At 49.1% G+C, this 16,227-nt stretch overlaps 2 protein-coding genes and 1 non-coding gene across 9 annotated transcripts in view; 2 read left to right on the top strand and 1 right to left on the bottom strand.

Annotated features, from left to right (window-relative positions):
- The window catches only part of LOC144153605 (uncharacterized), a 36,110-nt gene extending 29,258 nt beyond the window's left edge, over window positions 1–6,852 (top strand). For 3 of the 4 annotated variants that reach the window (XM_077685254.1, XM_077685253.1, XM_077685250.1), the window contains 3 exons: window positions 1,731–1,944; window positions 5,697–5,906; window positions 6,647–6,852. In XM_077685254.1, the coding sequence (XP_077541380.1) occupies window positions 1,731–1,944; window positions 5,697–5,906; window positions 6,647–6,750 (528 nt within the window). In that variant the 3' untranslated portion in view covers window positions 6,751–6,852. The remainder of the gene's footprint in view (window positions 1–1,730; window positions 1,945–5,696; window positions 5,907–6,646) is intronic. The other variant, XM_077685252.1, reaches the window with a different exon arrangement.
- Window positions 1–16,227, bottom strand: part of LOC144152612 (E3 ubiquitin-protein ligase SHPRH) — a 1,006,539-nt gene that overhangs the window by 701,502 nt on the left and 288,810 nt on the right. The gene's annotated exons all lie outside the window — the stretch shown is intronic.
- Trnat-agu (transfer RNA threonine (anticodon AGU)) lies at window positions 750–822 on the top strand. The gene has a single exon. It is a non-coding gene; the product is annotated as a tRNA-Thr (tRNA).

Here is a 16,227-nt window from a genome sequence, read left to right as displayed (position 1 = left end):
TAGTCCGAGTGGCGCTGGCTACCACCCCCAAGGGCAGGAAACATAAAATACCTCAACATAAATACTCGAGAAGGTGGTGGGGAAACAGCCCCGCCTGTCGCGTAGTGGTTAACGCACCAGACCGGTATTCTGGAGGTCGTGGGTTCGGATCCCACCCGGCGGGCATTTTTTCACCACTTTCTTCCTGACTCAAAAAATTCTCCATGTATTTCTAAGACCCATCACAACCTCCCCTTTGCTTTCCGAGGTTTTCTTGACTGCCAACCCTTATTCGTCTTATTTTCAATTTTCACCGAGCCCCTCATTTCCAATTTTCTGATTCGCTATATATATATATATATATATATATATATGGCGGGCATTTTTTCTCCACTTTCTTTCTTTCTGTCCAAATTATTTATCTGTTTCAATGACCTACCACATCCTCCCCTTTGCTTTCCGAGGTTTTCTTTACTGCCAACCCTTATTTCTGTGTTATTTTCAACGAGCCCCTCATTTCCTATTCTGATTCGCTACATACATAGCGAGGGCCTCTGTTCTGGCTGTCTTGGTGTCATAGGAAGCTTAAGAGGGTTCAACGCTGGTCAACCACTCTCGACATGTCGTAGACACTGGAGTCACGGCCCGGGGGTTAAAAAGAAGGTCCCCTTCACCCCGTTACTCCGATTGGCGCTGGCTACCACCCCCAAGCACAGGAACCAAAAATACCTAAACATAAATTACCCCAGAAAGTGGAGGGGAAACTCGCCCCGCCGGTAGCGTAGTGGTTATCGCACCAGACCAGTATTCTGGAGGTCGTGGGTTTGGATCCCACCTGGCGGGCATTTTTTCTTCACTTTCTTTCTTTCCAAATTCTTTATCTGTTTCAATGACCTACCACATCCTCCCCTTTGCTTTCCGAGGTTTTCTTTACTGCCAACCCTTATTTCTGTGTTATTTTCAACGAGCCCCTCATTTACTATTCTGATTCGCTATATACACACACACACACACACACACCCATATATATATATATATATATATATATATATATATATATATATATATATATATATATATATATATATATAGTTTGGAAATGAGGGGCTCCTTAGGAAAATACAGAAAGAAATGCCGCCAGTCTACAACGCCAAAGAAGGCATAGGGGAATGGTTAGAATATTTTTTTACCGTTAGTGACGTTACATTATTATATTTTTTACTATTTACGTGAGAAAGAAAGAAAGAAAAACACGCGCCCAGAGTGGGGCGTGGGTTCGGTCCCCACTCTGGGCGCGTGTTTTTCTTTCTTTCTCACGTAATTAGTAAAACATAATAATGTAACGTCACTAACGGTAAAAAAAATATTCTAACCATTCCCCTATGCCTTCTTTGGCGTTGTAGACAGCCGGCATTTCTTTCTGTATATATATATATATATATATATATATATATATATATATATATATATATATATATATATATATATATATATATATATATATATATATAGTAGATGTGTGTGTGTGTATGTGTGTGTGTGGGTAGGTGGGTGGGTATGTGGGTTTGTTTCATCCAACGCCTTTGCACCATCCCTATGCCGGACGTCACATACTACATATGTATACAAACATATATGGAGACGCCAGTTACCGGTTCAAGATAGTCGGGGAATGTGGTTGCTGATTAGTTAATTGTTGTAATACTCAGCCAACTCATGATGCAGTGGCGCAACGACCCGACTGTGTGCAGTACCAGCTAGATGGACAAGGTGACTGGACCACGTGCAATGACTCAGCTGACTGTGACTTCACCGTGGAGCACGCAAGCACGGCGGCACTCGCAAAAGGATTCCTGCGGCTTACCCATCACCGGGAAAACGGCAACGTCAACGTGGCCATCCGCGGCTGCAACGGCCACGGATGTGGGCTGGAAAGGCGCGTGAGTTTAAACGCACACAATGCAGGTACCTTTGTTTCGCTTTCTACCATTCCCGTTATTTATTTATTTCTGCCGACCTGGCTTAATCGTCGTGCCTATTCTTTACATGGACAGGGTTTTTGGCGTAGCTGGTGCCAAATATTAAAATGAGACATGTCAAAATGCCGGCAACAACGTAACTATAACAATAATTGTGGATAGCGTTGAACCTTCTCCCAATTCAGTACCAGCTCGTTAATTCTAACCGCAAATTTCCTGGAAGCCTCCTCAGTTGGAATGAAAGTTCGAACTAATTAAAGCGAAAAGTGAGAACAGTACACTGCGACTGAGGAGCAGTAGGGCATGTCAACGCTTCGAAACTTGAAAAGGTTGGAAGGCAAACCTGTAACCAGCACCCACAACGATTACCCATGCGACGTCACTCAAATTCACTCACGTCGCTCTCCAAATAGTAAAACCAGAGAGAAGTGAAATGCACCTAACCACACCCTCTATTACTTCAAACAGATATTTTTGGTAAGGTTAAATTAATGCATGATGCATGAACGGTCCTTGGTTGAGTTGTATTGGTGTAGCACATGTGTGGAAACTTTTTCTTTATATAAAACATAAGGACGCTCAAACCCACTGTTAGACGATCTCACTTCTCCGTCCCTGCCGTTGCGGACGGAGGCGACGAGATCGGCGGCAGAGACGAAGGAGGAGGAGGAGGAGGAGGAGGTGTAAAAGGAGGATGGAATGCTTCTATTTAGATTTGTGAACGGCCCAGAGTGCGGCGCAGGGGAGTGGTTCCTTCTTCACTGTAGCCCATATTCAGTCCGCGCCGCCTGTGCTCTGTCCACCAGCTGAAGCTGGGTAGGCAGAGTGGCTGGTCAGTAGCATCTCCCATTGCTCTTGTTCGGTAGTTGACGGAAAGATAGGAGGGTGCTCAGGGCTAAAGTCGCACAACCCGATTATGTGGCAGAGTGTTCCTACTTCTGAGCAAAATTTACATCCAGCGTCGTAGCGATTCGGGTGCATCAAGTGAAGACGCGTCGGGTGTGGGAAGGAGCCGGATTGTATGAGCCGTAGGGTAGTTTGTTGTTCTATGGAAAGGTCAGGGTAAGGCGAAGGTAGGTTCTATCTCAGAAAGCCATAATGCTGGGTTATGTCCCTGAACGAGACAAGCGGGTGACTGTCCTCATGCAGCTCCATAGCACGGGGGGTTAAAGTGCAGGCTTGGTGGGCGCATTCGTTGCCCTCCATGGAAGCGTGTGTTGGTGTCCAGATGAGCTGAATGGAACCATTTGTGGAGTGGTTTTTAGCACACGCAGTGCAGGTCGGGACACCAAACACAACTAGTAATTCCGGTGGGCTTGTTGAGAATCGCTGACTACCTTCCAAAGCCCTGGTTGAGTAAGAGCCAAGGAGATGGCTGCCTCTTCTGCTGCCATCATGTCTTCGGTCTTGAGTGAGGCACAAGCAAGAAGATTGGTTCTGGAGGTAGCCACGATGATGGCGTACTGCTGCACTCGATGTTGGGAGGCGTCTGTGTGATCCCCACAGAGGGTGGTATTGCACGCGTAAGCCCGTGCTTGTCGGCGACCCTCGTCGTGTGAGGGATTTATATTTGTAAGCAAAGGGAGCATCTGTAGTTCTTGTTGCCAAAAGGCCAGCAGTACATCAAGCGGAGGGACATTCCGTGCTGCCCAGCCAATCTGGTGAAGGATGCGGCGACCCGCCGCAGTTCTGCTCAATCGGAGCTTCTGGATAGAAAGATGGCCCTTCATCAGCTCTTCCACCGTGTTGTACAGCCTCCTGCTAAGCAGCCTATCTGTGGACGCACTCATGGGAAGACCAACGGCCTGCTCAAACACCTTTCTAATCATTGTATAAAGCATATTTACGTCCTCTTTGCCGAGAGGACAGGGGGTTGATGTATGTGATTCTCGAGAGGGCAAAAGCTTGAACCAAACGAAAGGTATCGGATTCCTTGAGGACTCGCTTCTTGGTGGCAACTCGCCTGATCAAGTGTATGCTTTTATTGATGCTGTGTTTGAGGCGCTGCAAGGATACGTCACTCTTGGTGCTGGTCTGAAGATCTAGGCCCAGGATCTTGATGCTGGGGCATGGAGTGATGGCCTGGCCATCAAGAGGTATTTGAACGTGTCCCTTGAGGTGTCGTTTGGCGTGAGGGCGGACGACAAGGAGCTGAGATTTTTTGTGTGAACACTGGAAGCCACAGGCTTTAGCACATTGGCGTACTACAAGTGAGATGCCATGGGTTGGTGTGAGCTTCCTTTATTGCTATCGCGTTGCATTCAGCGAGAATGCAGCTGGTGTTAAGCTGTTAAGCCCGTAGATGTGCTTGGTGAGTGCACCATTTGTCTTCCCCGTCTCCGCGTGGGCTCGTAGCTAAATCGGTAAGGCAACGGGCTCTGGCTTTGTTGCTCTATTAGTTCCAGGTTCGAATCCGGGCGGTGTCAGTAAATTCTTTTATTTGTTCGCGGGAGTTTTCTGTTGACACCAACAATCGCTAATGAACCCTTTGGGAGTAGAGGTAAAAATCTTTGCTTTAAAAAAGCTTTGCTTTAAAAACTTCTCAAGAGGCAGGGTTTCTCCCGTAACTTAGAAACTACTGCGAAGGCACCCAAGCCTCATGGGGAAGACAAGAAACAAGTAGTTTCCGGCACATGCAGCGACGGTGTGTTCGGAGGTCGTGGGTTCGGATCCCACCTGGCGGGCATTTTTTCTCCACTTTCTTTCTTTCTTTCCAAATTCTTTATCTGTTTCAATTACCTACCACATCCTCCCCTTTGCTTTCCGAGGTTTTCTTGACTGCCAACCCTTATTTCTGTCTTACTTTCAACGAGCTCCTCATTTCCTATTCTGATTCATATATATATATATATATAGTTAGGAAATGAGGGGCCAGTTGAGGAAAATACCGAAAGATAGGTCGGCAGTCTTCAACGCCTAAGGAGGCATAGGGGAATGATTAGGCTATTTTTTACGATGGTTAGTGAGGTTAACATTTGTTAAAGTTACGTAACAAGCAAAGAAAGAAAGAAAAACACGCGCCCAGAGTGGGTACCGAACCCACGCCTTTCGATTAGATCTCGAATGCCTTACCAATTCGGCTATCTGGGCAACTGTGTTATCCTTCACTTTCTGGGGTATTTATATTTACTACAACTGTACCTGACGCTTAAGTGGTAGCCAGCGCCACTCTGACTATACGGGGAGAAGGGGACCTTCTTTGCAACCCCCGGGCGTGACTCGAACGTCTACAGCCTGTCAGGAGCGGGCAACTGGCGGGAAACCCTCTTACGCTACCTTGGCATAAAGGCTGCCAGATCCGAGCTGGCAGCCTGGGTGCGTGTACCTCTCGTGTCCGTCCTATATTTTCCGAGACAGCCAGAGTGAAGGCACCTCCATCCGAGCCAGCGCTCGTCTGCAAAAATTTTGCTCCTTCGCCTGTTCCTCGCCGCAGCCGGGTAGTGAGTGCGCTGTTGTGGAACATCCATCGGGACTCTCCTTGTGCCACTGAATTCTCGAAATCCCACACTTCGTAGGGCAAAGGGTTTCCGTCTTCGCGAAGTGCGGAACGAGCCCTCCGGCGACTGTCGAGGCGGCCCGCATCCTTCCTCCGGCAGCGTCCCCTTGCTCGCTAATCTTGGTGCCCCCCATGCGACTCTCTATTCACGAGCGCTAACAGTGACTGACTATCCACCGCTATGCTAAGAGACAGATGAGGCTCTAGAGGAAATGTTTTTTTTTTTTTTCTGTGATTTTCAGCATATTTCAGCACACCCGTGGTAACGGTTATGTGGCAGGAAGGTGCCGCTCATATAGAGTGTGACGAACTTCCTCACGGGTATCACCGAGGCCTTGAGATCTTGTGGAAATGTGGTGCCGGTGCAGGCATCTATCGTAAGCAGAGACTGCCGGGAAATAATAACTACTATCCATATGACCATCAAGGCAGATGCACGACGCAAATCTACGGTGAGTGCTGGCATGCTGCATAAGTAACAATCACAATTCCCTATAAGGGAATCAATTAAAGTGGTTTAGTGTTGCTCATTGCTCGTCGTTTAAACATTGTGCTCTGATTTTTTGGTCAATAATCCTTGTGGAAGTTACGTACACAACTGCAAGTATATTCCCCCACTCCAGGACATACCTTTAGTAACTGAATTTGTGCTGTGGTCACATTTTTTATTTTAGAAGTTCGTGGCTGGTTTAAATCGAATACCATGTCCGTATTAGTCTCCCTGTTTTCAGCGTTGGCGGCGAAGCCGCTCGAAACGCCATCTCGGCGTTTATGTTTCCTTTTCAGCACATAGGTGCTCCTGTGATCTCTCACAGACTGTCAGCGAAGGAAACCACCCACAGAGCTGTACGTTTAGGGACAGCTTCAAAGTCATGGCATTCTATTATACGTCAAGCAAAGATCAAAATACGCACGTTTAAAATTTTGTTCGCTTTTAAACTCTTACCTCCGCTCAAAAAAAAAAAAAAAGTCTTGTCCCCTCAATCCCCACTGATTTCTTTCTCCTTTACATTGCTCCCTCCATTTTCTCTTGGTAATTTCGCCGTTGTCGATGCGATCCCCCCTGGGAACGTTTTCTATGCTTCTTAAAGATTGCACTTTTGATCTGAGCAAACGTCTTGGCAGGAGAACCTGCAGAGCTTCTTTGCGACGCCTCCCCATGCGTGGCTACTTGGCCCCGTTGCCTTTGCAGGACTCCCCGAAGGGGCGCAGGACTGCGAGCTCTCTGTCGCCAGGTACGAGCAAAGCGATGAGAGAACATACTACGGCCCACCAGTACAAGTCCCGCTCGCCTAGCCCCACAGCTGCCGTGGAAGCCTGGCACATCGCTCTCGACGCATTCTTTGATTTCGTCGAAGCTTTCAGTTGGAATAAATGCCGCAGTGATTCCAATTCTCACGCAAGCGCTCTCGGTTTGTTCTATTCTTTACACCGACTCACCGAGGGCACTCCGCTAAATATTACAACTATTCTACCGTTCACTGCTTTAAGTTGGGGCAGAATCGCACATAGGAATCGGGGCAGAATAGCTCATATGTTCGTTTCTACGAAATATGTACATTTGAAGACGCAAATAATTGTTTCCTGATACGCATTTTTAGGTATTCCGCCGGAGCGCCTTACGGCGCATGCCGTCAAGCATTTCCGCAGGTAATCCGTTGCGCAAACATACACGAGGAAGCCACGCCTCTCATTCTGAACAATATGTACCTTCTTGGTGTCCATGCATTCCCGTGGACATTGAACTAACGATAAAGCCAACTTACGGCGAAAAAAGAAAGAGCCGTACTGCGACCAGATTTCGGGGGAATGTGGTAACACCCGGCATTAACACAAATTTAGCCAGGTGTGTTCAACCGTACACACAAGGAGACACCGAAAGCGGCCTCTTAGATGGGATTCAAGTCGCAGAGCTTCCGGCAGGGGGGGAGAGAAAAAAACTTGCCGCGTATCTGCTCGCCCCCGCCCCGTAAACGCCGCTCGATAAGCACGGAGGAGGTTCGCTAAAATGAATTCGACTTTCGCGCGTTCCACTGCTTGCGCGTAGAGTTGCCAGGTTGCGCTATAAATAGCTGGATTGGGCTGCTTGGTTTTGCGGTGTGCGGGAGAAATTTTTGTTTGGCTATTTGGCTATTATGGGCTATACCATACACTTGCTTGAGATATCCTAAAGGTTTAAACAATAACAAACACTACGTTTCAAAATAGCCCACCCAGCACTTTTAAACTGGATTGCAAAAAAAAAAATTGGCCGCGTATCTGTTCCTTTTGTTGCAAATGTCGTCAAAAGACGATAGTCTTTGTAGACATTTGCCAAGGAAATGCCTTCCTTTGCTTTCCCGCTCACCTCTCATGCTGTTCCTGTACCGTCGCGCTCATTCCAAGGTAAACACACTAAAGGTTTGCGCAAGGCGATTTGAACTTGCCGCGTTCCACTGCTACAGGCCGGGTTCCTTGATGTCAGCGCTAAAGTACGGAGGAGACGCGCGCGAATCGAGGCGGCCGACTTCAAGGTTTATAGAACCGCGTGGCCGTGCTCCACGTGCGTTCCAAGCAGAACGTGGAACCTAGCTAGTCGAACCTTTCGTTGCTGTTGCCGCGTGATTTGTTTTTACATGCCGCCAGGAGGTGGCGCGGGCAACAGCAGGCGGCGGTTTTTTGCAGTAGATGTAGAATATCATTAGCTATCGAAAAACTAAGCATCCATAAATTTTTTAGTAAAGAAACACTGTAAATATCCCTTGTGCACTAATTTCCTGTCTCATATTTGCGTAATGTCTTGTTCTTCTTCAACAAAGTTGACAAGTATGAACATATAAACCGGGCTTAGACGTTTACATTTGGCTGTGAGTATATAAAACTATTGCGCAATATTTATTTTACTTTGGCCGGGTGGCTGAATAGAGTCACAGGCAGACAGACAGACCGACAGACAGGCCAAAATTTCTGGGTTTAAGTACACCAAGAAAGACCATCGTCTTTAAAAGTAAACAAATCAGTCGGAGCAGGATAATGGTGGGAGTGGCTGGGTCATCGTCCTGCAACTATTCGAAAAAGCGCGGAAACACGAAGCGGAAGACTATAGACTCACAGACGCAGATGGGCGCTGAGTTACAGCTGATGTATTTTTCGAGCGTCCAAACAATCTATACTCCAAAAAACAGTATTCAGAAGATACGAAATGTAAAACGCTGGATGGCAGCAACAGTGCAGAGTTACGCATTAAAATACCGTCCAGATATTTTACCTCTTTTTCAAGCATTGACATCGTAAAATTTGCGGGTGTACACCAAAACTTCAGTCTTAATATCCAATGGTGCAGTGGAGCGCAGTCACGTCACTCTAGCAAAAACGAACTCGTCGAACAGAATGTCCGTAGAAACGGTGCAGAACATTGTGCTTGTAAAATTCGTATTAACGATAAACGACAAATGTTGTAAGGACTTCACACCATCCGAGAGTTTTTTGTAAGCGTTTCAATACCACCGGAACGTGCACTAGTGGAGCTGTTTGTACACCGAACGAGTGATGTTCAGTTATATAAGTTTCACTCGTTATGTACATAAATCCAACTCTTCGCAGCAAACAAATCACGCGTTGTCCCGGCCAGATGGGCTTCCGTCCAACCCTTGATTTCATTTCACTAAACGCTTCAAATAAATTGTGCAAAGTATTTTATTTGGCTATTAGAGGGCAATTTCTGTGGGTTGGCAGGGCTACTCTCCGGCTGTACTACGCAAAAAAATGTGACTCTGTGCGAACCTGGCAAACCTGGTTGCACGCCGCCTAATGGAAAGTTTCTTCCTGCAGAACTAGGCGTGCCGTCACGAGCTGCAAACTTTTCGCATGCTCTCTTCGTAGTTTGGAGTCAACATTTCTTTTGAATGCGTATTTTTTATTTGGTATCGCAAAAATCAACCATGTATATTTAATTAAAACAACAGGGCAAATACCAACTATCTATTGATGTTCTTCCTCAAATATGCCTAATGTTTTTGTTTGTTTTCGCTGAGAAATGTTGGGAAGTGAGAAGTGTGTTTCCAAATTGGGTGCTTTACAAAAACTGCCTTCATAAACTTCTCCTTCCAGGTATTTTAACTTTTGGCCGAGCGGCTAAATCGAGCGACAGACATACGGGCAAGCCAAAATAATCGCATTTGAGTAGCCCAAGAAAGACTAACGCTTCTAAGAAAGAAAGCACTGTGCAGCCAGCGACCTATGGGTCCAGGTCAGCTCGGACGTGGAAGCTGAGGCATCGCTGTCTTTGTAGTGGGCCACAATGTCCTCGGCAACCTCCTGGACGTGCAGGCAGAGAGCCTGGTGGAGGGCGCGAGCGTCTGTTCCGGTCTGCCATGAGGAGATCAAGGAGAGGCAGGGGGGCGCTCGAATAGAGGGCCGTAAAGGAACAGGATTGGGGACCACGGCGCTTATGTGTAGGCGCTGTAAAACGGGGCGACATGGGCGGGAGTGGGTGTGAGCCAGGTTTGCGCGCTATGGGAAAGGGGATTTTGCCAGTGGTGGCATCGCGGAGATGAATGGCAGGAGGAACATTTGCTCGGCACGCATTGAAGACCTCGAGGAGGCGGGAGGTAGCTCCCTAGCATCGCCTCGGCACTGCTTTCTTTTTGATTGCCATTACCATAAGGTGCATGCACACGGGGCGAATACGGTGACTACACGACTGGCAGCGTGAGCTCCGTTCCCCGGGCTACAGCAACGTATGCAGACTGGAGAAGGCTGGGCCCTACTTCGCGCGGGTAAACACCGTTACACGTTAGGACGCGAGTTCTCTGCCTGAATTCTTCTCCCGTTCAGCTCTCCGCCTTGGCCGCTGTCACGTGAGCAATACAAAGACTACAACACGCGGTGGAAACAAGTAGGGGGGTGAATGCCTTTCTTAGGAACCCTCGAAGGTTTCACGACAGCCAAGTGCTTGTATACACGCATCTGAGGCCATTACAACCGTTGTCATAAACTAAAAAAAAAAAAAAAGGAAAGACCGCAGCTTTTTTTGAAGTGGCAACTAAGACGACAGGGATGCCTGGAAACCCGAACACACGGTTTCAGCGCCTCCTACCCAACCGTTCACAAACACCCATTTTCTGAAAGCGTTCCGTCACCGTCCGCAGCTGTGTTAGTTGAGGCCCGCTGATCCTACAATGCGCGGGGCTGGTTGGTTGTCACGAAGTAAGCGAGAGAAAAAAAGGTGGTCGCCTGAGAACAAGGGAAAGCGTTTTATATAAATGAGTTCGATCCTGCGCGTTCTTGCTCCCACTTATGACGTGTGCTTCCCTGGTCCTATTACGACGAGCGCTCCCTTCCGAGAGCGCAAGTGCTGGGTGGCACGGGGAGGAGTGTGATTCGACCTGTCAGAAACGTCAGGCGTGATTTGGAGGCGGAATTAGTGCTGCGTCGCCTCTCAGGTCTCTCGGGCAGCTTGTGCGCACAAGGAGCCGCGCGCGTCGAACACGGAATTAACGACCCGCGTAGTGGAAGACACGAGCCGTGCCGGAACAGACAAGGAGGGGGGGGGAGAAACAAGAGGAAATTAAGCCTCAATCTCAGTAATGCGAGTGCGGATCAGATTTTGATTTAGGGGGAAGAAAAGGAGCGGGAGAGACATCCCCTTGGAAGACGTCCTAAGAGCGGGCATGTTTGCACATTCAAGCAGGCCGAGACGTGGAGGAGTGCGTAACAAAACGGGCGCGGAGGGGGAGGCGAGGGACACAAGGTTAACCGGAGCCGATGGGCCGACGAGGGCTGCCGAAGCGCAGGAAACAATTAGGTGGAATTTTTGAAGCGCGCCGAGAAGAAGAAGGCGGGGAAGGAAGCGGAGGGAGCGCCCGATCCGCTTTTTTGAAGTGGCCCTTCCTAATGAGAGTTGGCGATTAAGACCCTGCCGGACGCTCCGCTGGCTCGGCACAAAGCGCAATTCGTCGGAAATGGTTTAATGAGCGCTCGGGCCCCTTAATAGGGGAACGAGGGCTTCGCGCGCCATTATGGCGAAAATGTTTAATTGCTAAGACTATTTCACGTGGGCCACCAGCGAGATTCGAGTTTTCCCCTTTTCCTTCGTTAACAAAACCTCCAATTTTTCGCACGTGCATCCTTTCCGTTTCCCCTTACGTGCTCGCACCGGCTCTGGGGCTTTTCGAAGCCTTTCGGTAACCTGGCGATTTTCTTCAATCTTTGTGTGTGTGTGTGTGTGCGCCGCACGCACGTGCGGCTCAGAACTCATTGCGGTGTACGCAAGAAGAAATTCCCCCTAATACGCTGTTCTTGGCGCACGTTTGCGCACTTATGTTAAGGACGATTATAATCCCGAAGATAATCAGCCAAGAGCAGCGCGCCATTCGTTCTGCGTTCCTGCGTCACTGCGACCCGAACGAGAGCTTTCCGCGCGTGAAACGCAACTTGATAGCGATCGCGAAGCGAGAATACGACGCAACTTCCTTCAAGGAGGAGATGGGCGGGGGGCGGGGGCAAAAATGACATGGACGGTGAATTGCAATATGGTCAGTTAAAGCAAATAACGAAATCCGGAAAGGCGCTTCGTAATATTCGGATTAAGGGCACTCGGAGCTGTTTCGTTTCGCATTTCCCGCCCGAAGTGCGTTCCCAAACGTGCCCTGGCTGCTGGCGAAGACAATGCTAATGGGCAGGGCCCGCTGTTTCCGTCTCAGGGATTCGCTCATTTTCTTTTCACTCACGCGCTCTTTCTTGGTTCGCCCCCTGGGGAACAAGACAGGGGTCAGGGCACTGCTGAATATTGTCCGCCAAGACTGTGGAGACATACTCGAGTGCAATCCTCGACCGATTTTAAGCGCTCAGTAGAGAGTTCTTTCCTGTTAGTTTTATCGTTGTCGCATTCTGAAGATACCCCTACCTATAAAAAAACCTAAAACAACATGGGCGGATTTTTTTTCCTGCGGAGAATGCGCACGCGTTGTAGAGATTGAGGAGACTTGGGGAAGAACCTGTTTACCGGGGCTTCTGGTTGACATAATAGCTTAAACTGTGCTCTTACATACGGAAGCTTCACCCGGGCTATAAGGGGCGCCTTAGTAGGAAAAAGTAATTTGGATCATTGGAAGCGTCAAAATATTCTTCACGGCAGTGGCAAATGTGCGGGGAGGGGGGGCAGGGGTGTTCGCCCTCTCCTTCTGTCCGCTGTCCTCCAAGAGCCGTCGAGACTGGTACAATAACCACACGCGTGTGCGTCAACCACCCTTGCATGCGCGATACTCGGTGCTTCAATGTAACCCCTCCCCCGCCCGCGATGTCAGTGAGGATCCATTTCCGCTACGCCCGTGCTTTTTAAAGCGAAAGCCTTAGATCGCTATGTTTCTTGAAACCCAATTAAAAGCACCGAAAATCGTGATGTACCAAAAAATGGAAGCGCCACCCGCGGGTAGCGCGCGCCGGGAAAACGGAAACAGCAGCGCGTGAGGAGGGCATACAGCAGTGCCGCAAGTGCATCGCGATCTCAGGGCAAATCACAACAGCACGAACAAAACTACGAGCGTTGTTCTCGGCCACAGCGCTCTCTGCGTCTTTGTGTGTCTACTTTTTCGCGCCCTTTAGTTCGCGCTGTTGTAATTTATTCAGGGATGGCATGAACGAACCAGCTTTCACCAGAGCCCAGCCACTTGCAATGCTAGCTGCCTTCAGAGGGGAACTAAGGCACCGACAGGAGTCAATCGGAGGCTCCTGGCGACGGCGAGCGAATGAAGGAGCTTCGGCAGGGAGCTGTCCAGGGTGCTGGTCAAGTGGTGACGGCCGCGGCCGCAAACTTCAACAGCAGATTCTTAGAAAGTCCGAAGTATCTCCCGCAATTTCTTCCTTTTCTTTTAGTTAAAGTGGCGCTCATGCCCCCCGTGTCCAGTCACGCAACGCGCTGGCCGTTGGAGACACTCTCGTTCGGGTACTGTGTAAGTTCTAAAGTACCTGTGCTGAATGACATGCTTAAAATTTCGCGTTTTGAAGTCATGCCGTTACTGAATTAATGGAAGGACTGGGGATCGCCCAAGTTTCCCCACGAGAACAACGTCACCGTCACTGGGGCACTTCCTGCAAGCCTGAGGGATAGCGTCTACGCATTTGTTCTGAGGGGGCATGGACCAGCATCTTGGCCTGCAATATCAAGAAATGAAACGAAATGAAGTGAGGCATGTCACCATAGTCCGCGCCAGGCAAGCACACGCCTAACTCTCCTTCATGCAAGCCTCCGCCGTCATTGAAATTAATGAATACTTCCAATCGTCCGATGATTCTACGGCAACATGCTTGGTACGATCGGTTAAGGGTTGAGTATCCACCAAAGGTAATCTTTATTTGTAAAAAAAGAAAAGTGGTTTCCAGGCTGCAGCCTGATTTCGTTATCAGTAATATTTATTCTGGCTGCTAATTTTTAAGAACTTGGCAGTAAACCACTGCATAAAAGTTATTCGGGGGTTAAAAATGCCCCAATATCGAGCCTTCGCCAAAAAAAAAAAAAAAGAGAACGGATGGCTATAATCATATTTGGTGATCTTAACGGAAATTGTCGCATTGGTACGTCACTTAGTTTCTGTTTTTAGTTGGGGTCACCACTACGGGGATTGTATACATTTGTACAATGCAGGCAAAGTACGAATCTCTCGCATGTAAACACGACGTTCGAAGCACGTTGAAGGTCCCCAGATGGCGAAACTGATGCGCCAGCTTGGGTGCCTGGAGCGCGAAATTTGAACCCGTTCTTTTCTTTTTTCTTCCAGAATGGAGCCGCTCGTACTCGTGATGTAACAAAGCGGCAAAAGCGAGGATGCAAATGCTCGCCCATAATCGTCCTTTGCCCTTAAAAGCCGTGACGGGGCTTGCTCAGACGCACAGGTTACGCCCCGGCGCCGTTCGCCCCTAAACCACGCCCACGATGTTCTTGCAGAAAATTAGAAGGGGAAAATAAGAACACGCGCGCGTAAGCGCCCCTTCGAAGTTTCCTCCCCATATTGAATTAGCTGGCATTTATTGATGTGACGCCGACCCCGCTATGTGGGCGGCGGCACTGCGGACCATTTTCCAGTCATAGCCGTCAAATATTAAAGAGCGCATCGCACGCCCGGGCGTTTGGACGCAAAACAGCACGCACTGCCTGGCTGGGGATGCATACGCCGTTCATCCGGGGGATACTGCTGCATAGCGCCGCCGAAGCTTGCAGGCTCGGGCGAACGCCTATAAAAGCCGCAGGCCTCTTTCCCGCACAGCACTCGTGCAAGGCAGAAAAGCCGGATGGAGCGGGCTGCTTATCTCGGAAAACGTGCCTCTTGGCTGGCTCACGTATCTTTCATTAGCCGCATTGTGCACGTGTAGAAGAAGCAAGTCCGGGCCCCACGAGCGCCTCGTAAGCAGAACTGCGATTCGCCGATCGCGTGCGGTGTAACGGTAGTGACGAGAGCGAACGGCTGTGCAAAGGTTACGCCTGCGTCGGCAATCCTTGACTCGCGTAGCCAAACCTGGGCTTTGGGAAGGCGATTGGATCATATCCGTGTCGGTCGCTGTTGTTTATGGACTCCAGGGAGCAACGAACTAAGTCTCGTTTGTTGGGCATGAAAGGGTCAGTGTCCTCGGCAGCATGTATTGCATCAGTGTAGGTGGGATTGCATTAAATCGACCGGGCGGATAAGTGCACGTTTGCAGGGCCCGTCGAGAAATCATAATGGCGGATACTTTGTTGCGTAACATCTCCACAAAGGGACGTTACACGCGTAAGCAACACGCGCTGTCGAGCTCTGAAAAAAAAAAAAAATTGAGAACACGAAAGGAGTGATTGTCTGGGTATGGGCAAACTGAAGCTCTTTTTTGTTAAGTATCGTCATTTTCTTAGCGCGTAAATACCTAATCTCAATTCGTTTATCTGACAGTGAACATAACTCCAAATGTCGCTTTCACCTCCGTAGGAGTCTTTGCAACTCCTGTGATTGCGTCGACAAGAAAAGAAAAATTGCGGCCACTTGCTGCTGGCAATTGTGGTGAAACAAGCCTGCCCCCTGAACGCTGCCGTAATGCCAAGCGAGAACGGTCGGTAGAAGTCATTAAACTGTCACAGCAATGAAATGAAGCGTGCCAGGTCTCACAGATACGCCCTCTCAATACACCGCGGCATCAATTTTGCCGAAGCAATGTTTCCTCAGGAGATATGGCCGCGAAAAGAGAGATATAAATTGGATTGCCTTTTATTTTTTTCAGCCAGGGGAAATTCTCAGCAAAAGAAGGTTCGCGAAAGGACCCGCGGTGCGCTGTACGACTTCAAATGGCTCTTTAGGGCGCTCAAACGTTAAGCGAGGGGAAGAAGCCAGTGCAGGGGCGGATTCTGACGCTAGTCCGTCTCGGTCCGAAGGGACGACCACACTCGAGCCGTGGACGCCGTATACGCGTGCGGATCTAAATGCGGCCGCTGCAGCGGGGTTTTGTATCACCCGCGCGCCTCGCAGGCTGAGCGCAAGCTGAGCCCGATGTCGGGCTCGATAACCTGCCGATGTGGGCGTCACCGATTTAAGGAAGGGATCACGCGCCCTTCCGATGGCTCCCAATGAGCAGCACGGAAACGGACACCATCGCCGCCGTATAGCTGTCGCTCTTACGGTTAAGACGCTCCACTTAGAGAAGCGGCTCACTCGCCCCAACGAAGCTCAATGCCCAGTCGATTTGATATAGGGCCTTTTAGAACGCACGCCTGCACCTGTTATCGTTTGTTTTTCTCCGTTTAGCTACGTTTTATTCGTTTCACTAGCGCTG

Source organism: Haemaphysalis longicornis, unplaced genomic scaffold, assembly GCF_048455015.1.
Source record: "Haemaphysalis longicornis isolate Haplotype H1 unplaced genomic scaffold, Haemaphysalis longicornis Haplotype H1 scaffold_9, whole genome shotgun sequence".
Taxonomy (NCBI): Eukaryota; Metazoa; Arthropoda; class Arachnida; order Ixodida; family Ixodidae; genus Haemaphysalis; species Haemaphysalis longicornis.
This window is presented reverse-complemented; position numbering and strand designations above follow the sequence as displayed.